The following is a 27,459-nucleotide window of genomic DNA, read 5'->3' on the forward strand; positions in this document are numbered from 1 at the left end:
TAAAATGCAATCTATTTTATTGGTTAATTATGTACAGGAGATTTTTGATATTCACAGTAACATCAGACAAGTTACCGCCACAAAGAGCAAGAATAAAAACAAACCTGACAGTCCACTGTAAACAAAACTAGAAATCCTGCTGGATTGGGTGGGACTGGCTCCAGACAAACTCAAAAGGCACTCAAAGAAAAGCAACGAAAGCCCTCTGAGGGACCGGGCCAGCTGCTCTGAGCTCCCTCCTCGGTGACACTGCGTGTGCAGGGCACAGAGACGGGCACAGGGTGTCACCCCCGAGCAGGACAGACACCCGAGCAGGACACGGGGGTCATCCTTGGAGCCCTCCCCGTGCTGCCAGGACAAACCTGAACTCAGCCGAGGGGCTGGGGCTGTCCCAGAGCTGCCGATCCCGCCAGAGGGAGCTCAGGCTTTGCTCAGGTTTTGCTCAGGCTTTGCTCAGGCTTTGCTCAGGCTTCGCTCAGGTTTTGCTCAGGCTGTGCCACAGCACGCAGCAGCCCGGCTGAGGACACACCGTGCTGCCATGGTGGCAGGGGAGGCTGGGACAGAGGAGGCCGATGGCTGCTCTGGATTGTCACACTGAACTGGGAAAGCACAGCCATGGCAGGAGGAGCAGCCCTTCCCCAGCTGAGCCCCAGGAGCTCGGAGCAGAGGGGACACAGCACAGGGGACACAGCACAGGGGACACAGCCTCGGCACAGGGGACACAGCACAGGGGACACAGCCTCAGCACAAGGGGACACAGCACAGGGGACACAGCACAGGGGACACAGCCTCAGCACAAGGGACACAGCCTCACCTGCCCTCCTCAGCCACCTCCCCTCTCACCTTCCCAAACCTCCCCTCGTGCAGGCTGTGGGAGCAGCTGGGGCACCTGAGAGCCTCGTGCCCTGCCAGGGCAGTGTCCCCTCCCTGGGCATGCTGCAGAAAGCTCTGTGCCCCCTCTGGGGACAGCACGGGCAGAGAGAAGCTCATTCTGGGGGAAACAATTCCAGGGCACAGGTGGTACAAACAGAAAAGCTTAACAAGAACCAGAATGACACTGAAGAGCCACAGCCTGATCTCCAAATCATCCCTCAGAGAATTCAAGTCTGGCCACTTGGATACACAGAAAAGTGGCTAAAAGGTGACAGCAAGATCAGGCCAAGCAGCTTCTCTTCCAAAGAAAGACACAGCAAGAGGTATATGAGGTGACCAGTGCCACCACACAGCCACTCCTCACTCCAGCCTGTCATTGTGATGGCAACAATTGCAGCCCCTTCCAGAAAAACCAAGGGCAGCAGTGGCAGTGTCACCCTGAGCTCCTCCAGGGGTGCAAACCTCCCCCATCAACCACCATCTCCAGCTTTTAACAGCTCCAGTTCTCTCTGACCAACACTCAGATTTCCTCTCAGTTCCAGAAGCAGTGGGAAGGGATTGTCCATTTTCTCTGTCCAACACTAACATTCCTCCCAGCTTTCCAGGGATGGGGAGGGTGAGGTTTCCCCTCCATGGCAGCCTGGAGGGCACAGCAAAGTTTTACCTTTGTGACAGGTGCAGAGAGGGCACAGGAGGCTCTGTCACAGACAGAATCCCTTCAAAGATCAGACTGGGGAAGGAAGCACTTTAGCACTTTTCCTGTCCCTCAGCAGGAGGTGGCTAGAACTTTTCCATGAAAAGAACTTTGCCTCTCTCACTCAGATGTGAATTTGCTACAGAAAGCAGCTACATAGGAACCGAAGCCTGCTTTTAACTCAGTTCCTTTTATTCTCTAGTTGCACTGTCCAGAGCAAACAAGATGTCCAAACAAACACTTGGCATCAGCCCAGGAGGGCTCTCAGGAGGTGCAGCTCAAGCCCTGGTAGCAGCACTTGTGATTTCCTTACAGAGTGTGGGCTCTGGGCAGGGACAGCAGCACCAGCACCACGGAGCACCAGGTACACAGGGATGATGGCCTCACCCTCTAAGGCTCAGGGGCTAAAAAATCATTCCAAGATCAATTTTCCTCACACAGCTGCTGCCACAAGTCACCAGCAGCATCTTCAGGGGAAAAAACCCTTCCTGTGTGTGCCCAGAGGCTTTATCCAGCAGGGTTCCCTGTTCTCATGGCCTTTCCCAGACACCAGTCCCAGCCTGACAGCGCTGCCTGTTCTCAGTGCCCTTCCCAAATTCCCACTGTCTTCCCTTCCAGCCAGTTCCAGGCACAAACTGGGCAATCTGGGCAGAGGGAAGACTCCAGCTTTCACCACCACCTCCAGCTCTGCACAAGCTTTTTAACATCCAGGTGCTAAACCAGGGCTGCTCCCCAAGCCTGGCCTGGCAGGAGGGTGGTTCTGCCCCCTCACAGCCTGGGCACAGCCCACAGCCCTGACTGAGTTCCCTCACTGCACTGAGATCCTGCACATCCAGCATGGGCACACTGTGATTATCCAGATAAAGAGGAGCCATCTGGGTCAGGAATAGTTTTTGATTGGCCCACACTGCTCCAAATTTCACCTGAGAAGACGCTGAAAGCTGTTGTAGTCCTGTATTTTCCTTCTCCTCTTCCCCAGATCTCTCCTTTACAGGAATGTGGTTGTTTTCCCTCTTCACCTCCAGCCAGGAATACCCTCCAGCCATTTTCACTTTAGTGTCATGAAATCATTATTTAGCTCTTGCCTCATTCACAGAACCAGTTCTAGTAACCCAAAGCTTGGCCCTAGTTCCATCCAGGTGCAGCTCCACATGAAGTACCTGTGGCTTCAATGCTTTATTGGGAATCTTTCTGCCCTGTAAATACAGAACCATTATCTGTTCCATAATTGGCAAGGGAAAGCAGCCCAACTCAAGTGTTCTCCCTGGGGGCTGAGTAAAGCTGCTGGATACATCAGATTGACAGCACTCATCATCTCTGGTGGGCTTGGAGGGCAATTTCATCCAATCCCTGAAGCATACAGCTCACATCCTTGGGTCAAAGTCCTCCCTTGCCAGGACACACCTGAATGTGTCTGATGTGCAGCACCAAATCTTCCTCTGAGGCTGAGTCCTACAGCAAAAGGTGTCATTGGCCCCAAAAGCCACAATGCCAGGGCAATCTCTTCCCCTGGCATTATGTACACATTGAAAAAAAATCAAAATTAAAACAGCCATTCACACATTATTGGCAACTGATCTTTTCCTACTGTTCATTAAACCCTCACTGATGAGCATTTACAATTTAAAAATAAAATGGTTTTGTTTTCCTTTTAAAATAATTTCTACAGTTCTGTCAGCCAACTAATTTCAATCACAGCATAATCTAAGAATAAAGCAAATCCTGGCCAGGAATGGCTGCCATGGACTCTCAGGAGCCAAGGGGAGCAGCGTGTCCCAGCTCCTCACATCCCTGCACCCCTCCAGGAACCTGTAGTGAACTCCAGTTGATTTTCTTTATCATGATTCTCTTGGCAGCTTAGGAATGCTCCAGTCCTCGTGTGGCTGCACTGGCAGGGAGCAGAGGGGTGGAGAGGCACCCCCAGTGCTAGTGGCAGTGCTCTGTGATGTCCACCACCACTGCCTTCTTCCAGCTGAAGAAGAAGTACCCGGTGCCCGCTCCGGCGGCCACGGCGATGCACAGGTACCCGTTGTAGGTCATGAAGATGAGCATGAGGAAGTAGCTGACCACCACCTGGATGATGTGCAGCACAGTCTGCAGCAGGTGGGGCAAGCTCAGCATCTGCTGCCTGGGAACACAAACCCAAACAAGTCAGCAAAAGGAACAGGTGGGAAATGCTCATCCCCAAAGAGAAAGCGGCCAGGGCAGCAAGGAGGGTGTGGGGTGGCACAGAAGGTGACACCAGCCTGGGCAGGGACTCCTGGCACCTGGAGCTGTGGTTTTCCATGCAGCTTGCTGGGAGGACACATTTTTAGCTGAGAAATAGTTTGCCAAGCTTCTTTTACTCCCCCACCCCATTCAAAAGCTGACTGGCTCCTGTGCTGCACACAACTACCTGTCAACAAAAGGACTCTGAGCGTTTTCTGTCAGAGTCACTGGATGTAACATCCAAACTTCCTCAGAACTCCCCCAGATGTGTTCACTACAAAAACCCCAAGCCCATCTGGCTCCTTGCTGCTTTCTTCCTTTTTCCCCCATCCTTGAGGGTGCCCAGGTGTCCCTCATCCTCCAGAGCCACGCAGCACCCCAGTCTGGAGCCAGGACGCTCTCCAGAGATCAAAACTGGCTGCACAAAGTTCCTTCTGTGCCAGTTCCAGCTGCAGAGCTCTGCTTTAGGATGAAGTGCAGCCCTTACCCCACAGTTTTGTGTGTCTCCATCAGGATGGTGCCATTGGGGCCGGGCACTGGCATGGAGTTGTAGCGGATGCTGACTTGGGATTTCCGGAGCAGACACTCCCGGGCGATCTTCAGCCCTTCATAAAACATGGCCAGGAAGAAGACAGCCACAAAAGCACCAGCCATTTCTGACAAGAGAGGAAACACCATTGTCTCTGGGCAGGAGAATGGCAGCAGAGCCACTGTGTGATTGAACTGTGCTGCACAGGCCATGGCCAGGCTCCGTGTGCATGCACAGATAGGAGGGAAATGGGAATTTCATCCACACTCTCACTGCAAAAGCAGCAATCACTTTTGCTAATAAAACCAAATTCTTGAACTCTAAAAATTTTTCTTTCACCCCACAGATGTCATTTAGACCAGATTCAACACAGCATGTCCACAGAATTTTAGCACAAGTAACAAAGTAATTCCTGAAACGTTGATCCTGAAACACCAACTGCAAACCTTTTGTTGGCTGCACAAGACAGTGTTACTAACCTCCAGGAGAATTGATTGTAAGTCCAGAGAACAGCAATGGCACATTCTCACAGCTGAAGTGGAAAGTCATGGCCTGCCCAAAACACAAAGAACACCAAGATGAGCGTGAAGAGCTCATCCCAAGGAGCTCAAGCAAGGTGTGGCAATGGGGTTTGTATCAGAACAAGAACTCAGATTTGTTTGTTTGGTCAGCACCTAAACTCCAAGGAACTCTGCAGCAGATCTGGTGTAACACACACAAGTGAGGCAGGGATGAGATGCTCCAGGCTCCAGTTCCAGCTCCTCAGGCAGCCCTGGGCAGGAGGCCCTGTCCTTCACAGGACTCCAGGGAAGTGCCTTCTCCTTGCCTTTGGAGCCCCTTTTCCCTCAGCATCAGCAGTGCTCAGGGACTGGGGATGTCTCCATGGAGCTCCTCCTTGGCTCCCCATCCCCTCAGGAACTGGGTACAGGACACTTTCCCCTCCCCACTTGGACCTTGTCTGGATGATACAGGTGAGGTTGCACAGATGAGTCCTCTGGTCCCCTCCTGCACTGTGCCAGTTGTTGTCTCCCTATGGAATTCCCAATATCCTGAGGCAAACAGAGGCCACTTCACAGCTACCCTGGGTGAAAACAAGGGCGCCTGAGCCTGCACAGGGAATGCTGTGGGAAGGGGAAACAGCAAAGATCCCCAGAGCAGCTGGAGGTGATACAAACTAGGTAAAAACAGCTTGGCATGTCTTGGGCACAGCTGCACACAGGGTTTTCACATGGGAAGTCCTGACCAAGCAAGAGGAACTTCTCTTTGAACTTCCCTCGTTGCTTAATTAAGGTTATTTGCTGAAGCTCAGAATTATGATTCATTTCAGCATCTATAAGAATCAGCTCATTTTCCCCAGAGCAGAATTTACTGTAAAACACCTTTTAGAGAGTACTTTCATCTCTTCAATGAATTGAACATATTTACATTTAAAACAAAACCCACATAAAGCAAAGAACTTCAGGTGAACCTGAGCCTGTTACCTGGTACCAGTGAGGATTGGGAAAACACACATTAAATGTGCTCAGTCTGTTATCTAAGATGCTCCACCTATGTACTGCCTTGCCTGACAGATTTATTTGCAATATGAATTCAAAATCTGGTGCAATTACTCACAGTTTTCAGCTGCAGGGCAGGGCAGGGTCCTGTAACTATCCAGTGAGCACTTGACATTTGTAAAGAAATGACATTTACATGGAAAGTTATGGCCCAGGGATGCCAAAACTGAGCTGAGATGATGGGAAGAGCTCACAAGGAGAGCAGTGGCAGTGCTGGACTGAGAGCCCCACATGGGCCATGCCCACCAAGGCTGTTCTGGTGCTCTCCTCTCCTGCTCTGACACTGGTTGCAATAGAAATAGAAGCAGAGATTCTTGGTTCTCTCCTCAGGCACAGAGCTGGCAAACAAACCCCAACTGATGGTTTGCAAAATCCACTCCTGAGAACACTCACATGAAATAGAAATGTGCCCTCTCTCCCCTCCTTTTGAAATTTCATCATAAACAGGCATGTTTTAATAATCTGAAACTCACTCCAGAAGTATTTAGGAAAAGGAGAAAAAGCTGAAAAAGTTCCTAGAACTGGCTACACACAAACACTGACCCTCCAGCCACCTCCATGGAAACTCTGCCAGGATCTCTGAAAGCCTCAGTGATGCCAGAATGCACAAGTCTGAACCTGCTGCAATCAAAGCCAGCTGGAGCAGCAGGAGTCAGGACCAATGCAGCCTTAATGCCAACATGGCAAATGCCCTGGCACTGCTGTGCTCCCAGCAGTGTGCTCTGAGGGTTCAGGAGGGAAGAGCACAGCTCAGCACAGCCCCTCACACTGCTGGGCAACCCCCTCAGGGCTGCCTGGGGCTCCCCCTGCCAGCCTGGAGAACTCCATCCATCTGTTTCCTGCAGGAAAAATCTTGCTTTGCATTTCTGCCCTTAGCTGGCTGCAGAGCAGACACCAGGCTGGCTGCTGGAAAGGTTTTTTCCAAGAAAAGATAATTTTGCCAAAGGATCTCCAGCTGTGAAATCCATTCCTGCTCTGTATCCTTCATCCAGAAGACCCACAATGGGATCTGGGGTTAACCTGGATGAATTCCTGCCTTCCAAAGCTCAGCTTCATTTCCAGCTCTCCAGAGCACAGTGTTTAAGAGGACAGGTTACTCTGCACACAGACAAGGAGAAGCTCTCTGGTGAATTCCACACTCACCATCATCATCATGTTGTGGCCCCCATGGCCTGAGGCTGTGCTGGTGGGGTGCTGGTGCTCAGGAGGATGTGAGGTTGGCAGTGTGGAGCTGTTCATGTGGTGAGACATCTTGAGCACAGAGAGATTCACAAAGGCACATAGAAAAGTGGGACCCTGAAAAACAAACAAACAATGAAGCCCTTTTCTGAACAGAATGAGGTTTCTCTACTGCTGCTGCATGAGAAAATATTCCAAGACACTGAGAGCTGCTGCCTCTGGACAACTCCTGGAGCTCCCTCATGGTCCTGCTCTGGCTACAGAGAGCACACAGCAGGACACTTCAGAGGAGGTTTGTCCCTCTGCAGCCTCATTTGATTGAGATCAGCATAAAGGAACATTTCTTATCTACACGAGGAAAAAACCAGAGCCCCTTCCCAAGAGCAGTCTTTCAAGAGGCAAAAACATCACAAGCACCACTTTAAATTGCATATACTAAAGGATCAGATTACAGGATTTCTCTTAATTGACAGTTAAGCATTTTATTGGGAACATGTTTAACACAGAAATTGTGTTAGTTGGAACAAGACCTACTGTCAGGCAAAGGTCTGCAACAGCTACAGGCAATCCAATTTCATTTCCATGAGCTTCACATTGCCACATCTCCCCTGTAATCACATTACCCACAGTGAGAGAAACACTCAAGAGCCTGCCAGTCCCAATCCTTAATCTGGTTACCACAAATCAGGGATGTCTGGATACACTAAAAATAAATAAATAAAAATACCCTCTCTAGTCACCTGTGGGCATGGCTGCTGCAGCCTGGCCCAGCACTGCCTGGGCTGGCAATTGCTGGTGGGAAATGAAAATCATCAGGTTCAAACAGCAACAGGAGAGAAAATAACCTGGGAATACCAGTCAGTCCTGAAAGCACAGCATCTGTCCTACTGGAGTAAAACCAAGGGAAATAAAAAACAAAGCTTGGACACTTCATCAAATTAAAGTTTAAAAAGAAATGAGATACAGACTTCCTTCCACATAAACCATCAGGAGAGTATACAAGTGTGGTTTTTCAGTTTTTTAAGCTAAAATGAGCATTGTGTTTGAACAGGTAGGCGTGGCTATATTTAGACTGAAGAGAGGAAATGAGACTCTAGAAGAGCTTTCTGAACTGGAAGTAGCAAATAAAGCCCTGAAAGGCACCTGGTGGTGGAGCTGGCTCAGTGTGTGACAGTGACACTGTGCAGGGGCCACTGGTGGCCCAGAACAGCAGGGCCAGGGCAGCCCCATGACAGGGACATCCAAGGGCTTTGGGGTTAAACTGGAGTGAGCAATGAGAGAAATTAAAGATTTGGGGAAGGTAAGGAAACAAAGTCAGCAGTGACAGGGAGAAAGTCGAGAAAGACAGAAGTAATACCCTGCAAATACAGAAATTAAATAATGCAGGGAAGCACCAAGAAGGGACACCAGGTACCCACAGCTCAGGTATGTTCTCCATCTCTGTGCAGAAGTTTGTAGCCCATCTCTTATTTCATCAGACAACCTCACAATACTCCCCTGGACAGTAACTTGGAATCATGGAATCCAATGGCACTGGCTAAAGCAGAATGAATTCCCTGCCCATATTTCTGCTAATATTTTTTAGCTCACTTTGTCCCTGATTTGTGCTTAAATATTGAGACCAGAAAAAAGTTCACTGGGAGATAAATAGGAGAGAGAATAATGCAAGCAGGAGCTCAGCTGACAGAGAAAAACTTCACTAAGGGAATGGAATGCCCATGGAACACCAATGCAGAATGCCCAGTGTGATTTCCACATGGCACAGCTTGGAAGATTATCCTGTTCAAGAGCTGAAATGTTCAGGCTCTAGAACTGCAGTCCCAAAACACTTGGGAAAAGAATCCTCTGCCAAAACACACAAACTTCAAATTGTCTTTTGCATCAGGGAAGGAAGAAGAATGGCCCAAGTGCTTTACCCTGAGGATCAAAGGTAAATGTGCTGGGAGAGGAAAGACGTAACAAGAACTTCCCCTCTCCTGCAGCCAAAATCTCCTGGAATCACAGAGCCATGGAATATCCTGAGCTGGAAGGGACCCCCAGGATCCCCCAGCCCAGCCCCTGTCCCTGCCCAGCCCCCCCAGCAGCCCCACCCTGGGCACCCCTGGCAGCGCTGCCCAAAGGCTCCTGGAGCTCTGGCAGCCTCGGGGCCGTGCCCATTCCCTGGGCAGCCTGGGCAGTGCCAGCACCCTCTGGGGGCAGAGCCTTGCCCTGAGCTCAGCCTGAGCTGCCCTGGCCCAGCCCCAGCCGTGCCCTGGCTCCTGTCCCTGGCCCAGAGCAGAGTTTAGAGCTGTCCCTGTCTCCTCCCTTTTCTCTCAATTGACTGATCCATTGCTTTTCCTTTGAATACAACATCCTCACCAGCTTCTGTCCAATGATTATTTATTCCTTTTAGGATTTCACATTCCTGCCAAGCTCAGCAGGTTCCAAAATGCTCCACAGAAGCCCTGGCTGGTTACCAGGTAAAACTGCCCTCATGGCCGGGCTGTGTCCAGCTTTCCACTCCTTTCCTTCTCACTAATCATCATTTGTCTGCAGAAAGGGAGAAACAGTGGATGTGTTTCAGGATATTTACTCTGGAGGAACAAAGAACATGCTCAGGTGCTCAGGAGTGGCTGCCTGTGCCTTGGTACAGGTTACAAAGGGCAAACCTGACCCTCACCCAGGTATCTCCTTCCCACTCTGCCATCCCAGTGCTCCAACACCAAATCCAAGCCCTTGCTGCAGTCACCCAATGCTGAAGGACATTTTATGAGATCCTGAAAGGATGGGGTTTTAAGTAGCTTAAGAGTAAATAACCTCACCTGAGCCACTTCAGCTGTGTTTTGTGTCACTGAAGGTAAATGGCTAAATTTCTGTTTAAAAATAAATCCTTTCCAGTGGACAATCAGACTCTGATTTACAACCTGGGAGATCCCTACCTAAGTCTCAAGGTAAAAAACAATATATAGGGCAACAGCAGGTTAATGGGTGTGTGATATTACAAGCTGCAAATCCCTGGTTGGTTTGCACAGCTCCTAAGAAATAAGCTGACAGATGTGGAGCTCTGTGTGTCACAAGAAGGTGGTGCTTTAACAAGGCTGACTCCATACCTGAAAGAAAAAAATCCACCCCCCACAAGCTTCTATTATTGTAAATTCTTTAAATAGGCTTAGCCTTGGACAAAGGCAGCCTTTCAGCAGGTATTTCTGTCTGAATGGGTGACTGATCTCTGGCTGCTGCCTGCTCCATATGTTTGCCCTGAGAGGGAGAGGCACTGGAGCAGATTCCTGAGCATGCAGCCCTGGAGAGGAACCTGCCACAGCCCCTGGCTGCCTCAGGCTCAGGTACCCTGAACACCTGAAGGGGACAGACCCCAGGGTGTGCTTACCACAAGGGACACACACACACAGTGATTTCTGTGCTCTGCAGTAACCTACTGCCTAAGAAAACAAACAGGGTGGAACAGGAGAGAGGAATGAGGAAATTCTCCTCCAGGGCTTCTTTCTTTCCCTCTCAGTGCTGTCACCCCAGGTGAGAGAAGCCACAGCCTCCATTTCACAACCCCTCAGATTCTGAGGGAAAACTGCAAGACTCAGAGCTGCACACAGGACACTTCTCTTTCTTTAAGCAGGAGCTCAGGCAGGCCCTGCTCACTCTGAGGTTTCTGTCCCAGCCCTGCCGCCGTGGCAGCTCTGCACACCAGGCTGGCTCAGCACAGGTGCAGCAGGATCTGGCAGCAGCAAAATGTCAGCACCAGGACTCACCCTCACCCCAGCCAACACCAAAGCAGTGCTGCCTCATCTCACCTCACCTCACACACACCACAGAGGAGCCACAGAGAAGGGGAGGACAGGCAGGAGGTGCCAGGGTACACACGAGTGCAGGTAAAGGTGCTGGATCAGATGAGATGTCAAAGCCAGAGCAGAGTCCTTTCAGGCAGGTCTCAGCCAAAGATCACTGCCATTCACATAACCCCCTCCACAGCTTCCCAATCTATTCCTTCTGCTGTGTTCATCCAGAGTCCCACAAAATTCACAGCAAATCACAGTTTTTCCTGTGCAAATCCCAAGGAAAATACACCTTCCAATGCAGAAACACAGGACATGCAGAAACAGGACACACTATGGGAAGGATCCAGTAAGCTCCCAGGAAGTACTTTACAATCAGCTCAGTGTCAAACAGATCTTCCTTGAAGTCCCAAAGGGAATGAAGCCCCTTTCCAAATCAGAAATCCAACAGGATTTACACTGGAGCCCTAAATCAATGCCCATTACAGCATCAACTCTTCCCTTCTGAATACTGCCTCAGCTTTCCTAAACCAGATCAGAAAACCCAAGAAATAAAATTCCACTGGCTCTGCCCAAAAGGACCAGAGCCTAAAACCCCCTCTCTGCAGTGTCCTTTGGAGCAGTTGTTGTCCCACAGAGAGGGTGCTGCTGCAGTGGCCAGCACAGGACTGGCTCCTGCTCAGAACAGCTGGAATAATTCATACCCAAAGTCTCTCCACCAACACTTCTGATAGCAAGAACAGGTCAGGAGCTCCCTCTCTTCTGAACAAGTGAGAAACACTTGGCAATATTTACTAAGAATTAAAATCAAAGTTCCTGAGAGAAAGCCAAGGGAAAATTATTAAAAATAGCAAGCTGGAAAAGCAAAGACCTGTTGCTTACATTATCCCATATGGCTCAGTGCTGCATGACACAAAGGAATGCTACAGAAAAAGCACAGAAGGAATGGAAAAGGCACCCAGGAGTTGCTCTACTTACAGCAGTGCTGCTGGCAGCCCCAGCTCCTCTGGCTCCCAGCTCGTGGTCCCCAGCCCAATCCCTTTTTTGTTCAGCAGTGCTGTCAATGGAGTGGGAGGGCAGCAGCAGCCTGCAGACACTGCAGCTCTGTTCACTGCCCTGGGCTCCACTGAGCTCCTCATCAGGAGACCTGAGCACTGCTTTTAGTTTATTCAATTTCCTGGCAAACTTTTCCACTTTAACTGCTTCCTTTCCAAACGGGTGGACTTGTGATTCTTCCAGGATGCCAGGCAGAGCTGCAGGGCTGCTTAAAGGCACAGCTGAGGGACACAGCAATGCCACCTGCTCATGCTGTGGCAGCAGGCTGTAAAGACACACTTTAAAGACCCAGGGAACAAACACCACATTCCTCAGTAATGCAGCACAACACGTGTTACAGATACACTCTGCTGTTTCCCAGTGTGAAAATTCTCCCTGGAACCCTCCCAGGCAGCTCCAGCAACCCCAGGCTGGCACTGAGACACAGGGAGGGACTGTGCTGTGCCCAGCACATTTAATTGCACACCTCTGGTTTCCCTTGCACAATTCCTGAAGAAGGAGCTCTTAGAGCTATTTTAAGAACTCAAGGAATGTTTGTGAGCTCACAGCAGAACTGTGGCTTGCCCTGGTACTGCCTCACCACCTTGGAGTCTCATCCTAAAGCTTCTTCCAGAAGTTTAAGGCTTCACAAAAGCTCAACACACCAGAAGGGGTTTATATAATAAATAGAATAAATCAATATAATTATATATATATATATATATATAATTATATATATATATATATATATATATATATATATAAATATAATAAATAATGTATATGATGTACAATATGACGTACAATATGATGTGTAATATCATGTGTAATATCATGTACAACATCATGTACAATATCATGTGCAATATAATGTGCAATATAATGTGCAATATAATGTGCAATATAATGTGCAATATAATGTGCAATATAATGTATAGAATAGATAATTTTTATTCCCTTTATAGAATAAAGGGAAAGAGAGGGCACAGCTCCAGAGCTCCAATACACACTGAGGGTGAGGCTGGACAAATTTGGATTTCCTGGGGCTTGTCCCTGATCATGGAAGGTTGCTGGATTCAAACTGGATCAGCAGAGCCAAGCAGGAACCCGCAGTGTGACACAGTGTGATTCTCCCTGTCTACCTGAGAGCAGGCTGAGCTATTCCCACCCACAGGTTTCAGAAGTTCTGAAGGATGACAGGCACTCTGGAGAATGTCCAGCCAGAGATGCCAGAGGCTGCAGTGCAGGGAGTGGAGAATAATGGGCAAAGAAAGAGCTGAGCAGGGCTGCAGACAGCATCTTGTGTTCAGGTTCAAAAGGAGACAATGGCTGGGCAGCCTCTGAGGAAGGAATGCCAGGATGGAAGCAGTGAGCAGGGACAGGCAGCCAAGCTGGGAGCAGCCAGAGCCCAGCTCCCCCAGCACAGGCAAAGAATGGGCTTTGAAATGATGTGCAGGGCTTCCATGTTCTGTGAGGGAAGAAACCCACACAGATCCTTCACCTCCACGGAGGATCCCAGCTGGAACCATGACAGCACTGCTGTGCATGCTGGAGATAATGACAAAGTTTTGGCACCTCAAAACCACTCTGCAGTCCATGAGCCATGCCCACAGCTGATGGGATTTGCCCAGGATGAGACACACCCTTATTAAGGAGATCCTGACAAACCCCACAGGCAGGATGTGGGAGGAGAATGAAGCAAACCCACATCAGCCACCCAGGGAGGTTTGGGGGTGATGCTTTAAGGCAGAGTTGAGCTCAGGTTCTCTGCAGCACAGGCAGAATCACTCCCTGCAGTTCCTGCTCCTCCAAACACCCATCCCCAGGCCTCCTGCTGCCACCATTTGCTTATTTTATTATTACCAAATCCTTGTGTTTCTTGTACCAATGTGTTTGTCCCTCTCTTTACCATGCTGCTGTGTCCCCAAGGCTCAGCCTGCCCCTTCCATATGGAGCCATCACTGTCACAGACATCTTTTTATGAAAAATCCTTTCCTTAGGATTTTTCCTCCTGAGAAGCTGAAAGGCCTCAGGAACAAAATGTAAACAATGATTATCTGCTGCTGTGGAATGCAACAGGTGCATCTGTGATTGGCCCATGTTGGATGTTTATAATGAATGGCCAATCACAGTCAGCTGGCTTGGACAGAGAGCCTGAGACAGCTGCCCTTGTTATCATTCTTTCCTTTTCCATTCTTAGCCAGCCTTCTGATAAAACCTTTTCTTCTATTCTTTTAGTATAGTTTTAATGTAATATATATAATAAAATAATAAATCAGCCTTCTGAAACATGGAGTCAGATCCTCATCTGAGACCCCTGTGAGCACGGTCACATCACACAGCACCCACAGACATGGCAAACACCCCAAACAGTGCCCCAGTTCCACACCGTGGATTCCAGCTGGGATGCTGGCTCACACAAGCTTCCTGACTCTGCACCACATCATTTGGCAGCTTGATGCAGTTCTATGTATTAATTAATGTTTAATTAAAACGAAGATTAAAACAAGATGATGAAGTATCAGCATATGTTCAATCCTTAAAGTCCTGTCCTCTGCTTTGAATCAAAGCATTCCTCAGCTGTACAACTCCAGCAAAGCTGGTCACAGGCACTCAGCACAGCCCCCATTACTTGAGGAGGGGCCAGAGCTTTTCCTCTCAGCATGGCTACAATAATGGCCCTTTGATGGAGTTTGTTTTCATAGCAAACCTGTCTGATCACCCTCTGTCAGAGGCTTTGCTAGAAGGGGATGGTCATTCCTAATTTCCCAGCTTCTGCAGACGCCTCAGGAAATCTGTAATCTTTGAACAAGAAGTAAAAATAACCCAGGACAGATTGTTCTTTACAGGACAATATACTGAACTTCATTAAGTGAAGCACACACCATGTTGTTAACCACAGGCCCAGTGGAGTGAAAGGCAGCTGAAAACAACCCTGCAGAGCACAAAACCTCAGACTCTAAGCATGGTAACATCACAGGAAAGGCTGAGAAATGCTGGCAAGAGCTGTGTAAAGGTGAAAAAATAATAGGGAGTCAGGCTGAGCCTCCCCTGTGGTCAAGCATTCTCCTCAGCCATACAGAAACTGCAGGAGACAGCAGAGCACTCAAAGGATCCTCGTGAGAAGCAAAACTGAGGAGTCCTTGCCAACCCCTCCTGGCTGTGGACTCATTTCTGCAGAGAAGTCTGACCCAGCCCAGGAGCAAACACCTGGAATGCACACAGAGCTCTGCACGGAGATCCAACAGTGATCCTCTGCTGCCTCCATCGAGCTGAGACCAGGCAGCTACACCAGATGATTACTGAAGGTACCTTCCAACTTAACATTCCTACTCCTCTTCTATCCTACTCTACCCTCCAACACCCCTCTGCTTGTGCTGGCCACCTCTCAACCCCTGCCTTGGCAGCACAGATAAGATCCCTTCCACAAGGGATCTTTAGCAACAGGTGACAGAACCAGCACTGTCACACCTCAGTCTGTCCCTCACAAATCCAGCAATTCAGGGGGTAGAAGCTCCTCATATCTACACAGGAATCCCACACACCCCAGTGAATGTTTTCCTTTGAAAGAAGCACTGCAATCTCAAACTGATCTGTGTCCCCAACTGTTGGGCCAGATCTTGGGGTCCCCATGTGCAGGTGCTCCCCAGGGCACCCCACTCTTGGCAGGACATGGGACAGCAGCCAGCAGCACAGCTCCCTGCCCTCTGCTGTGGTGACAATGGTCTGGAGCTCAGGCTTTGGGGCTCAGAGTCCAGCACTGGGTGCATGTGACTGGATCATTCCCATGCCTCTGCAAATGCAGCACACGCCTTGCCCTGCCCAGTGCACAGCAGAAGGAAGGACATGACACCAGGAATTCCACTGGGATTGGGTCTGGCAGCTGCTGTGAATGCCATGGGGTGCAGGATTACAAAACAGTCTGTTTGGCAGATGTTGCTCAGGGCACATCTGTCACAGAAGCCTGGCTCAAGGGAGGGAGCTCTGGGTGCCAGACAGATGCTGGGGCTGTCACAGGGCTGAGGACACTTATCCACACAAGGGACACTTCTCCACACAAAGGACAGCCAGGCAGAGCACAGCAAAATCATTTTGGAGAAGTTGACATCAAGAATGCCCTGACATGGAGTTTTCAGCAACAATCTGCTCCCATTCTGGTAAAACACAAATACTTTCAACCTGCATGAACCCAAATTACCCTCAAGTCCCCAGTGGGACACTTCCCAAGGGTCAGAGCACATTCCAGCCTTGGCTGTGTTGAAGAACCCCAGCCAGGGACTGTAACAAACCAAGCAAACCCAAAGTGGAGCTCAGGGAAGAAAGCAGAGCTCACTTGGCCTGGAGTCACCTGTGCACTGGCCAGGAACAGACATGTCAACCACAGGTTGCTTTTATTGCCAATAAATGCCAACCAGGATTGTATTCATAAAGGGAACTGCTGTATCAGCAGGCACTGAAGAGGAATAGTGACAAGGTGCCAATTAAAAGGTGATTGGATCTCTTACACGCTTCAGTTTCCCTGTTCATCTGCCACAAAACTTCCCCCTTTTCCATGTCACTTCTCCAAGAGAACAGCCCCAGCCAGCTCTGCCCTCTGGGCAAAACCAGCAAGGACATCAATGTCAGTGGGATGTCAAAGCCAGAGCACATCCACTCTGCACTCAGGAGTGCCTTGTCCTGCTCAAGCCCACCAAGAGCACAATTTCCTCCATTCTGTACATGGACAGTGGTTTTCCATCCCATTTTCATTTCCTCCACCATCAGCCTTTTTGGATCCCTTATTTGCCCCATGCTGTCCTTTGTTCCCCTTTCTGTCTGGGTGGATGAGGCACCTGTCCCCTTTCTGGCACACAAGAGCTCAGACATTTCTGGACAGTGGCAGAATTGAGGCACCTCAGGACATGCAAGAGCTGAGGTGCCATTCCCACAGCTGCCAAAGCAGAGATGCTGTACCACAGTGATTCTGTGCACAGCACAGCACCAGAGACACCAAAACTGGCACAGGATGCCACACTGTGGTGTTACATTTTAGCCCAGACAAACTGCTACACCACATTACAATTTCTTTATGAAACACCCAGGACAGAAGGCATGGCAAACACCAAAATTCCTTACAGCCAAGGCCAGCATGAATTCAGAGCTAGGACTGACAAGTTTCCATCAAAGGCAATCCTCAGGAGCATCTGCAGGAGCACTTCAGAGCCTTCTGAAGCTGCCAGCCCAGGTCTGCAGAGCAGCAGGCCACACCAGCAGAGCTTCACCTCCCTTCCTCACATCACCAGGGGCACAGCAACACAAATCCAGGTCACAAATCGCCAGGATTCAGCACCCAGGGAGCAGAAATCTGGCAGGAAGGGAGGGAGTTTAGGCAGAGACAAGGCAGAATGGCTCAAAGGGCAGGGGAGTGAGAGCTGTGCTGAGATGGAGGAGCAGGAGGGTGGGTGAGGCTCAGTCAGGAGCCACCTGGGAACCTCCTGCTGAAAACTCTCAGCACTCACTCCTCAGCTGAGGACAACCAAGGATCCTGAGCAGGGAGGAGACACAGGACAGCAGCAGGAAGTGGAGAGAGAAAAGCAGGGCCATGTGGCCAATATTTTCCAAGATTACATAATTCCTGAATAAACAGATACTCCCTTATCCTCAGTGGTGGTTTTTGCTCAGATGTTACACAACCAAACACAGGAATGGTGACCAGGGAGATGTGATCCATATGGCCAGAGAGCAGGAACCATCCTGCTGAGAACAAATGGGACAGTCCTGAGCCTTGTGATACTCTTCAAAAACTCTTTAATATAAAAATATATTAATATTTGGAACCCCTTGCAAGATGTGTGTTCTGTAAGATTAGACAACTTCTGCTTCCTTAGAAAAACCAGGCCTAGCAGAGAATTTCACTTCCTATTTCATATGCCCTAATCAAGAACAGCTTCTAGCTTGTATTCCTCTACCTACAACAGGCACTTGTTAAATGAAGGGAGAAGTTTTCTCTCCAAATGAAACAAAAACAAAACCCCTCACCATTTGCATACAAGGTTCTTTATCATGCCCACTAATTCAGCATCCAGATTCCTGCACATTCAACACCTCCTGCACCATTTGTACCCATGGAAAGGAACCTGTCTCCCACAAAAACGTGTCTGTCCACAGGATGAAGACACAAATTGTTGTTTGTGGCTCTTCAGGCTCTTCACTCCACCTCCAAGGAATGACAGATATGTCAGGATGCAAGACAGAGAACTAATTGCAAGTTGATCCTGACAAACCATTGCTCCATGGTTGGCTGGAGTGGGAAGGACACACCAGGTTACAGAGCATAAACAGCTCTGGCCAGATTGATTTCATGGTGTCTTTGAGCCTTAAACCCTGTGAAACTGTAAAATAATCTCAGGAGACCCAAAATGAAATCAGAGTCAAAAAGTGCACTCCCAAGAAAGGAAGCACAAGTTTCATCAGAGCCAAAATAATTCAATGTGTCCTAGAAGTGCATTAGTGGGCCTTTAATACAGGGGAAGGATCACACACAGAAATCACACACAGAATCATTGGGTTGGAAGAGACCTTCAAGATCATTGAATCCAACCCAGCCCAAACCCCTCAACTCAACCCAGGCCCCCAGTGCCACATCCAGGCTTTGTTAAACACACCCAGGGATGGGGACTCCACCACCTCCCTGGGCAGCCATTCCACAACTTTATCACTCTTTCTGTAAAAAACTTCTCCCTGATCTCCAACCTGAATTTCCCTTGGCACAGCTGGAGGCTGTGTGCTCTGGCTGTGTCAGCGCTGCTGCAGACAGAGCCCAGCCCCAGCTGAGCACAGGCACCTTTCAGGAGCTGTGCAGTGATGGGGGCAGCCCTGAGTCTCCTTTTCTCCAGGCTGAGCACCCCCAGCTCCCTCAGGGGTTCCTCACAGGGTTTGTGCTCCCAGCCCCTCTCCAGCCTCGTTGTCCCCTCTGGATGCTCTCATCTCAATGTCCTTCCCCAGCTGAGGGGCCAGAGCTGGGCACAGCACTCAGGGTGTGTTACAGGGCTTCCAAGGGTTTTTCAGGGTGAAGGGAGAGGCGAGAATGTTGACTTCATGTTTAGAAGGCTTGATTTATTATTTTATGCTATATGTTACATTATTACTATGCTAATAGGAATAGAGAGAAAAGTTCTTAGAAGCTTACTAAGCTAAGAATAGAAAAGGAATGAATTACAAAGTTCTGTGTCCAGGCAGAAAGCAAGAACAGCTCTGCTGGGAGTGGTCAGTAAATTTAAACATTCACTCAAGACCAATCACAGATTTACCTGTTGCATTCCACAGCAGCAGATAACCATTGTTTACACTTTGTTGCTGAAGCTACAGCTTCTCAGACAGGAAAAATCCTAAAGAAAGGATTTTTATGAAAAGATGTCCGTGACAAGGGTGTGCCCTCAGCAGTGCCCAGCACAGGGGCACAATGACCTCCCTGCTCCTGCTGGCCACCCCATCCCTGACCCAGGCAGGAGCCATTGGCCTCCTTGGCCCCCAGGGCACTCTGCTGGCTCATGGTCAGTCACTGCTGACCAGCACCCCCAGGTCAGTTAATTACAGATGTTATCTGTTATTGCCTCTTTACAGATGTTATCTTGCAACAGCATAAATACCTTTGTCCCATGCAGGTAAAATAAACCTGAGGGTCATAAATGGACGGCACTGGTTTATTAGAGGCCTCATAAAAGGGAGTCCAGCACAGGCGATTCACTGGAGATTCCCAGATCTTACCCTACTTGCCCATGTTCACACAGTTCATTTTCCCTCTCTGGCTGCTTTTCAACATTATAATCTGACTTAGCCCAGAAAAGACAACACTTGTACAAGTTCTGAAGCGACTTTCAGGTGTTTTGAGAATCTGAATAACAAGCAAACCACACTCCAAAACTCCTGGTTATTTTTTAGGAGGCCATTCAACACATATGACATGACACATACTGGTTTAAGCAATCCACACACGTTTCTCCATGTCCAGTACAGCCACACACATGGGAAAGTGTCTTTGCAGAGCAATTCCCTTTCACTCCTTTCTTTTCATATTGAGGCAGGTGTTGGTCTGTAATTACCCTCAGAAACATGTCCATGTGCACACACAGCATTTTAAGGTGGCCACTCAACCATTCCCTTCCCTGGAGCCGCCACCTTCCAGCCTGTGTCAAACCTTTCCTCAACAGCCACTGTTGATGTCAGCTCCTACTGGGACACCCTGGGATTTCCAGCTCCTGTCAGGGTCACCTCTGAAATGCAGGCTTTGACTAAAGACCTAAGAGCTCTCAAGACTGACTTTTAGAAAAATACCTTTTCTTGCAGAGGAAAAATGGATGTGTGTTCATTGCAGCACCATCCATGAGTGTCCCTGACACAAGAACCTGTTCTACCACAGCCAAGAATCAAATTCTCTGTGCCTCCAACACTTGTTTTGAGAAGCCTCAAGCTGTTCCTAGGCAAAATGCAAGGTAGAACTCAGGTCACAAGCAGCAAAATCCATTCCAGTGGGTTTTTAATTAAGTCCAGGAAGTCAACCTCTGTTTTGGCAGATGGTTAAGGGCAAATATCCATCACCAGAGGCACCTTCCTACTCTTGATCCATGATCTTGGCAAACAGCAAGTGGATGGTACAGTGATATATAAACAGCTTCCAGGCAATAATGCAAATACTTGTAAGGGTTCAGAGAAAAGATTCATAGCCCCAATCCATAGAACAGAGCATTCTCCCTTTGAAAATGCAACTGAACTATTGGAGGTTTTATTAAAATTACTGAGTCACTGAAAATACAATCTCAGCAAGGTAGATCTCCAGTATCAAGAAGAGGAAAAGAGCAATCAACTCAATTCTCTGGAAAGGAACTTATCTTTGAAAGAGCCTTGGCCTCGTGACACTCTTCTGACAGGAAGAGCCATGACTGTAGGGCATGGAAAGCCAGAACAAAAGCCATCAACAATTTTTCTATGAGTGACAAAACACTCTGGGAAAGGGCTTTGAATGCTGGCTTTTTCAGCATTTTCAAACCCCTGGACAGCCACAACGCTGCTAATCCAAAGCAGAAATGATTCAGAGCTAAAAAATGCTGAGTACTTACTCTTCCAGAGACAGGTTTTCCATCTACCAACTCCAGCAGAGCTTTTTTCTCCAGAGAGGCACCAAGTCTGACAGTGATCAAAGTTTCTCAACCCTCACATAATGCTGACAAGCACATCATTATCTCTATCAAAGGCTAATCATTAACTACTGCTCACATTAGCTTAGGACCAGACCAAGCACTTGGATGCTCACACAGAGATCCACAGAGCAGCAGAAGCAGCTCCTGAGTCTCCCTCAAGAGATCTTTGCACAAATGCAAAGAGATTTTAGAACTCTCTGATTAAGTGCATTGCAGAGATTACTTCCCAACACATTAATCAAAACACATTTCAAACATTCAAGTCTCTATCAGATAAATTAGTGGTTTGCTTTCTTCTGGATATTGCAACAAACCAAGCTTAGTTTATTTTAGTATTTAAGTATTGTAGTAGTCAAACTGAGAGAGAGCAGGTTTACATAAGATATTAGGAAGAAATTATTCCCTGGCAGGGTGGGCAGGCCCTGGCACAGGGTGCCCAGAGCAGCTGTGGCTGCCCCTGGATCCCTGGCAGTGCCCAAGGCCAGGCTGGGCAGGGCTGGGAGCAGCCTGGGACAGTGGGAGGTGTCCCTGCCATGGCAGGGGAGGGAACAAGATGAGCTTTAGGGTCCCTTCCACCCCAAATCACCCTGTGACTCCATTTGCCCCATCATGAAGAAATATGATGTTTTCAAAGCTATCACACAGATTTTAGGAGCATTGGGAAGTGAGAAAAAAAAAAACCAAGGCAAATAAATAACCAATTGTGCAGAAATTCTTCAACACTTTTTGTACAGGACAAACCTTGTCAGGGTCCTGGCTCTGGGACCCCTCTGCTTGGAAAGCTGGAGCCAACAACTGCTATGGAAAATAAAAAGGGCAAAGCAGAAAAAGTGCAAGAGCAGCTGTGCTGTGGGCTGCAACACAAGGGGCCTCGTGGTGGGGGCTGTGGTTTCAAGCAAGAGTTACACAAAATGGGATCAACTGACAAGCAGGGCACATGATCCTGCTGTGATGTCCTGGAGGGTTTTACTTGAGGAATTCAGAAAATTAAGGAAAGTCAGGCTGCTGCCAAAAGGTTTTTAAACTAGAAGCAAAATAGTCAGAATTAAGTGTATTAGGCTTTACCACCCCTACAGAAGGATATCCCACATACTGCTCTGTGTCTTTTATGAAAAGAGCACAAAAATGGCTGTACAAGTATAACCAAGCCTATAACAGGAAGATGAGGGCAGCTGTGAAACTCCAGCTAACTTTGTTTGCAGCTGTTCAGGTTTCAGCCTTACAGGATCTGTAACATGCTCCTCCAGCACAGTTCAGCCTCACGTGACACCACCTGAAACACTAAAGTTCAGTATCCTCTTGAGATAATGTCTTATCCCAAGTTAATGAAGGGCACCAAAGCCAGTGATAATTTGATTTGTATAAAACTCACCTGGCAGTGAACCCAGAAATCATGACTCAGTGTCTTGTCAAATCCATTAGTCCAGGAGCTCAGACAAACACGGGATCCAAGAAAACCAGACTGCAACACTGACTGCATTTCACCTGCACTGCACCCCGAGGCTGGGTGTGTTCCTCTGGAGCTTGTGCTCCCCCTTCCCTTATCACTGATGTCCAAGGGTTGATTTACCCACTGGAAATGCCCTCCCATGGAGCCACACTGATGGCAGCACTGCAGTGACCTCCCCAGGCTGCAAGAGAGTGAGCTGGGATGGCTCCAATGGGAGCTTTGACTCTGCTCCACGTTTGTGCTTCTCCTTCCCAAGTAAAAGCTAAAAATGCAGTGCAGCTGTGCCAGTGAGCTGTCTGAGCCTCTTTAGTGGAAGGCTTTTGGAGCAGGGAAGGTTAATGGGGAAGCCAGTGAGTGGTGGGATCTCTGCTCCCAGCCCAGCCAGGGTGACAAGAGCTGCTGTCACTGTCCCAGCAGCCATCAGAGACAGCAGACAAGGAGCAGCTGGGTCCCAGGGATGAGCCTCTCCCTGAGGAGGCTGGAGCTGTTTCCCTTTCCAGGAGCTCTTTTCCCAGCTCTCTGGAGCAGGCCAGCCAGTCTGCTCACACCATTAGCTCAGGATGAGCACTGCACTTCACAGGTGGCCTCAAAGCACTTCTTAATCCTACAGAGCCAGGGCCAATTATATTCTGTCTAATGTGAAACAAGTCTGAAAGTGCATCTGCCAGGCACTCCTTCCCCCAAGAGATGCAGTGCTTAGGCACAAAAACCAGCCAAGACTGCCAGGGTTCTCCTTATCCTGGTTAGCCAGAAGATCAGCTAAATATATCACAAAGCTCATATTCCAAGCTCTCATCAGAGAATGAGATCTGAACCCATGATAACTAATGAGTAAGTGTGGGAAAAGAGGCTTTATGGGAGTGAAGTGGCTCTTCCAGAGTCTCAGGAGAGCTTGGGGCACTCACTGTGAGCTCCATGCCTGAACAGCTCCACTCTGTTCCCAGTCTTCTCCCAGTTTTCTGAGAGAGATTTTTGTGAATCTCTCTCAGGATTCACAGCAAGCATTGAGAACAGAAGAGCCTCAACCACTCAGAGCATTTGGCCTGTGCTCTAGAGCCACCATGGACTGCTCTAGTCACTTAAATAAAAGGAAAAGATCACAACTTTTGTAATCTTGTACAACTTTTTTAGCAGTTGATAAATGCTGTTTACATCTGTGATACAGCAAATGTGAGATTTTTCTAAGGTTATACCCACAGAGAGGAAAAGAGCAGGAAGCAAAGCCATTGTTCTGGCTGCAGTCACATTGTTGAAGTGCCACTGGAAATCAGCTGGAGACCCTTGTAGATATGAACTGATAGCACAGGGAAGAAAAGAGAATGGGAAATGACATTAAAAACTTGGAAATAAAAAAGGAAAACTGAAAAGGAGCTATTTCATCACAACCTCCCACTTCTAGATTGGCTTCTAAACCAGGAAAATCTAATTCCAGGACCAACAAATGAAAGGCTTTAGAAAGTACACAAAATAGGAGTTTAATTTGTTTACAATAACTAGTCCCATTATTCTCTGCATTAACAGATTCCAGCTTTCAGATGAAAAAAAGGTTAATGAAAAAACCACTGGCATCATGTTCTCCAGGACCTGATTGGGAACATTTCCAGAAAATTAGATTGAAACAAAAGGCAATGGAGTGGATTAACTAAGATTGGATTTTCCAGAGAAAAACAAGATAAACTAGACTGAGTCTTTTCCATCCTTCCCTAAGGAAAAATTGCCAAGACTCCCAGTGATTTCCTGGCAGAGCTGTGGAGAAAGAAGTTCATGCTGGCAATGTCCTTCAGCCCAACTTCCCAAAATTCTGCTGCAGGCTCCTGCTAACTTTCAGGTGACCTTCAGGCCAGAGCAGGGAAGGCAGCTCTGCAGAGCCATGGAGCTTTCTCTTGGGTAGAGGGGTCTTCACAGCAAACAGAGAAACCAAGGAGAAAAGCAGAAAATAGTTCATTTAGTTCAAAGAATAAAAAGTTCTGTCTTCTCTTGGGCCTAATGGCTGACTGGAAAACAAGCCAGCTGAAAGGAAACTCCTCATGGCCCTGCTCAAAACTCACCCTGTGAACATGGCAGATTTTGTCATTTATTTGTAATGTAAAACTGGCAAAGATTATTCTCAATGCCCTCCCTTCTCAGGCATTAAGCTTTGGTTCAGGGATACAGTGTCTCACTAATCCAAATCTTGAAGTTCCATTGGGAAGGGAAAAGTGAAGTGAAAAATCCTCCCAAACCTCTTTCCAAAACAAAAAACCAAAAAAAACCCCACAAACTTTGTCCTTGTATCATTGCAAGTCAGAGTCAGTGTCAGGGATGATAGCTTTAAAATAAAAAAGCAAACATGCAAAAGTGCCTGGAGAGGTGATTTAACTCCTCCTCTCTACTGGCAGAAATTATCCTAATTCTCAGCTTGGTTACCAACCTGGCCTAGATGAGAAATCTGATATGAAAAGCAGCCAAATCTGAGTAGGAAGTGGTTGTAAAAATTTCCTCCATTCTCAACCCAAAGTTGTGTGGGAGCCTGCAACTCCTGCCAGTTCTTATATTTTCAGTACCTTGTTTTTTGGGGGGGAGGAGAACAAAAGGAGCAAAATCCTGCTTATTGCAACAATTTTTGTGTTTGCAGCAAAAAGCATCACTTTAATTTTGTAATGTACAGCAGAGCAGTCACCAATAAATCCTGAGATACAAAACCAATCTTCATTTAAACAGCAACATTCACACATTATTCCCAGGGCCCCCTTTTTAATGAAGGATGGGAAAAATTAATGCAGAGTCCAAAGCCTGGTGAAAGCCTCAGGAAACATTACATCATAAATGGCAGGATTTGGGATTATTAATTTGAATGTTAACTTACCCTGTAAGATCCCATATTGTTACTCATGAAAAATCCTGCAAAAGCTTTGCTGACCTCAGGCTCAAGCAGAGGCAAGTTAAGATCAAACAGACTGAAAAATCAACCTAATAAACACTTGTGAGGAGCGTTTCATCCACCTGGGCACAAAAAGCAGGACTAGTAAGCATTATGGAGCTTGGAGTTTGAGCACAAACAGGAAGAATTGGCCTCTGCCTGGGAACTGAGTGGAACCACAAGCCCACTGCACGCTTATATACAAATGAGGACTATAAACAAAGCATACATTAAAAAAGGGCAAGTGGCTGAGATGTGATGCTTGCTGAGTGTTGCAGGTTTTGCTGCTACAGCCTCTTTCCCACAATGGCATTAAAACTGGCCAGTGCTGAATCCTAGTAGAAAAAAAAAAAAAATGGAAATATACACAGGTATAACACTGGGCTAGGAAGGTGGTGAAGAGTCTGAAAGGGCCACACCAGGAGCAGTTGAGGGCACTGGGATTGTTCATCCTGAAGGGGAAACTGAGGTCAGAAATCAGCAGGGGTTGCAGTTCCCACTCAGGGGCAGCTCCAGGCTCTGCTCTGTCCTGAGGGAATGGCCTCAGTTAACCCAGGGCAGCTCAGGCTGAGCTCAGGGCAAGGCTCTGCCCCCAGAGGGTGCTGGCACTGCCCAGGCTGCCCAGGGAATGGGCACGGCCCCGAGGCTGCCAGAGCTCCAGGAGCCTTTGGGCAGCGCTGCCAGGGGTGCCCAGGGTGGGGCTGCTGGGGGATCCTGGGGGGTCCCTCCAGCTCAGGATATTCTGTGATTCCTGTACCTAAAAAATGTAAATTGAAGTACCACACCAGGACTGAGCCACATGGGTCTTCAGCACTTAAAAAACAAAACTACATTAACAACCATCCAGATAGAAATACAGGAGCCAAAGCAACAAACTCCCTTCATCCAAGGGAGCACATTTCCCATTGGAAGGAAATTCATGCCCACCTGGCTGAGAACAATCTACTCCCACTGGGAATTTACACCAAATTATTGTGGGTTTGGCTTTTGGTTTTCTTTAACAGAAATAAGATGCTGACCCTTTTAAGGTTTCATTCTAAATTCATCACACATTCTGCAACATAAAAGGAGATAACAATACCCTGCTTAACAATATCCTTTATCGTCTTCATTTAGAAGTGGAATTATTGATATCTCAATCATTGCAATAAACTCCTGAATTACTGCAAACTCAGCTCCACAACAGACCTGGCAACTTCCTGCTAAGACTCAAACATCCAGTCAGTAACCGACAGTACAAACTTCCAACCAGTGCCAGCAAACACCCAAAGCCAGGAAATATCAGCCCTTAATGCCATTCTGACCTCCTGCACATTGTTCTTCTGCATTTCGACATCATTTGTGTCTAAGGTGAAATTAAAGCCAGCCGGTCTCACAAAGCACATAGAGATATCAGCTCTCCAAGAGGGGGAAAACCACACAGGAAAACCACACCAGACTACAAAAAATTCATTAAGCAAACCAACAATAAGGTGTATTTATCAAGGTGCGAGAGAAACGTGGGAAACTGCTTCAGAGGGCCGGCTCAGAGGCAAGGAACTATTGGGAGGTAAAGAACGCAGCGCATGGCTGGTGCCCTTGGGTACCCAGAGACAGAAGCAGAGCACAGCAGCGCCCGGGCGTCCCCAGCCCTCCCGCCCGAGCCCCGCGGACCCACCGGGCCCTGAGCGGAGCCGTGCGGGCCCTGCGGCTCAGCCCGGAGCCCGGCGGGTCACGGCTCCCTCACGGCAAGGGCAGCCCGGGCCCGCTGTCACCTTGGGAACCGCAGGGCCGGCCCGAGCGCCTCCCCCGGAGCGCGGGGAGCGCTGCCGGCACCCACACCGAGCTCACCCCGCACCTCCACCCTCACGTCCCAGGGCTGCCCATCCCCTCGGAGCCCGGCGGCCCCGGCCCGAGCTCCCCGGTCCCGGCCTGAGGAGGGGGGGGGGGGGGGGCGCCCATGGAGCCCCTCAGCCGGGATGGGGTGGGGGGCGCGGGGGGCACGAGACCTCCCCGAGCCCGCCCGTCACTCACCGCGCGAGCGCCACGAGCCGCGGCCTTGCTCCGCCCCCGCCGCTAAACCCCGCCCCCTCCGCGGACCCATAAACCCCCCC

The 27,459-nt window shown here is 48.7% G+C and overlaps 1 protein-coding gene across 2 annotated transcripts; it reads right to left on the bottom strand.

Annotated features, from left to right (window-relative positions):
- Positions 1-27,410, bottom strand: SLC31A1 (solute carrier family 31 member 1). Of its 2 annotated transcripts, none has more exons than XM_059486551.1 (5): positions 27,380-27,410; positions 7,004-7,156; positions 4,784-4,856; positions 4,263-4,431; positions 1-3,695 (listed from the first exon to the last, which is right to left on the bottom strand). In XM_059486551.1, exons 2-5 carry the CDS (start codon positions 7,109-7,111, stop codon positions 3,494-3,496), a joined length of 552 nt encoding a protein of 183 aa, XP_059342534.1. In that variant the 5' UTR covers positions 7,112-7,156; positions 27,380-27,410; the 3' UTR covers positions 1-3,493. The 2 variants fall into 2 exon arrangements, with proteins under 2 accessions (XP_059342534.1, XP_059342535.1); XM_059486552.1 differs by lacking the exon at positions 27,380-27,410 and adding an exon at positions 20,937-20,991.
- Positions 27,411-27,459: the final 49 nt, after the last annotated feature.

The sequence above is a fragment of the Ammospiza nelsoni genome, chromosome 20 (genome assembly GCF_027579445.1).
Source record: "Ammospiza nelsoni isolate bAmmNel1 chromosome 20, bAmmNel1.pri, whole genome shotgun sequence".
NCBI lineage: Eukaryota > Metazoa > Chordata > Aves > Passeriformes > Passerellidae > Ammospiza > Ammospiza nelsoni.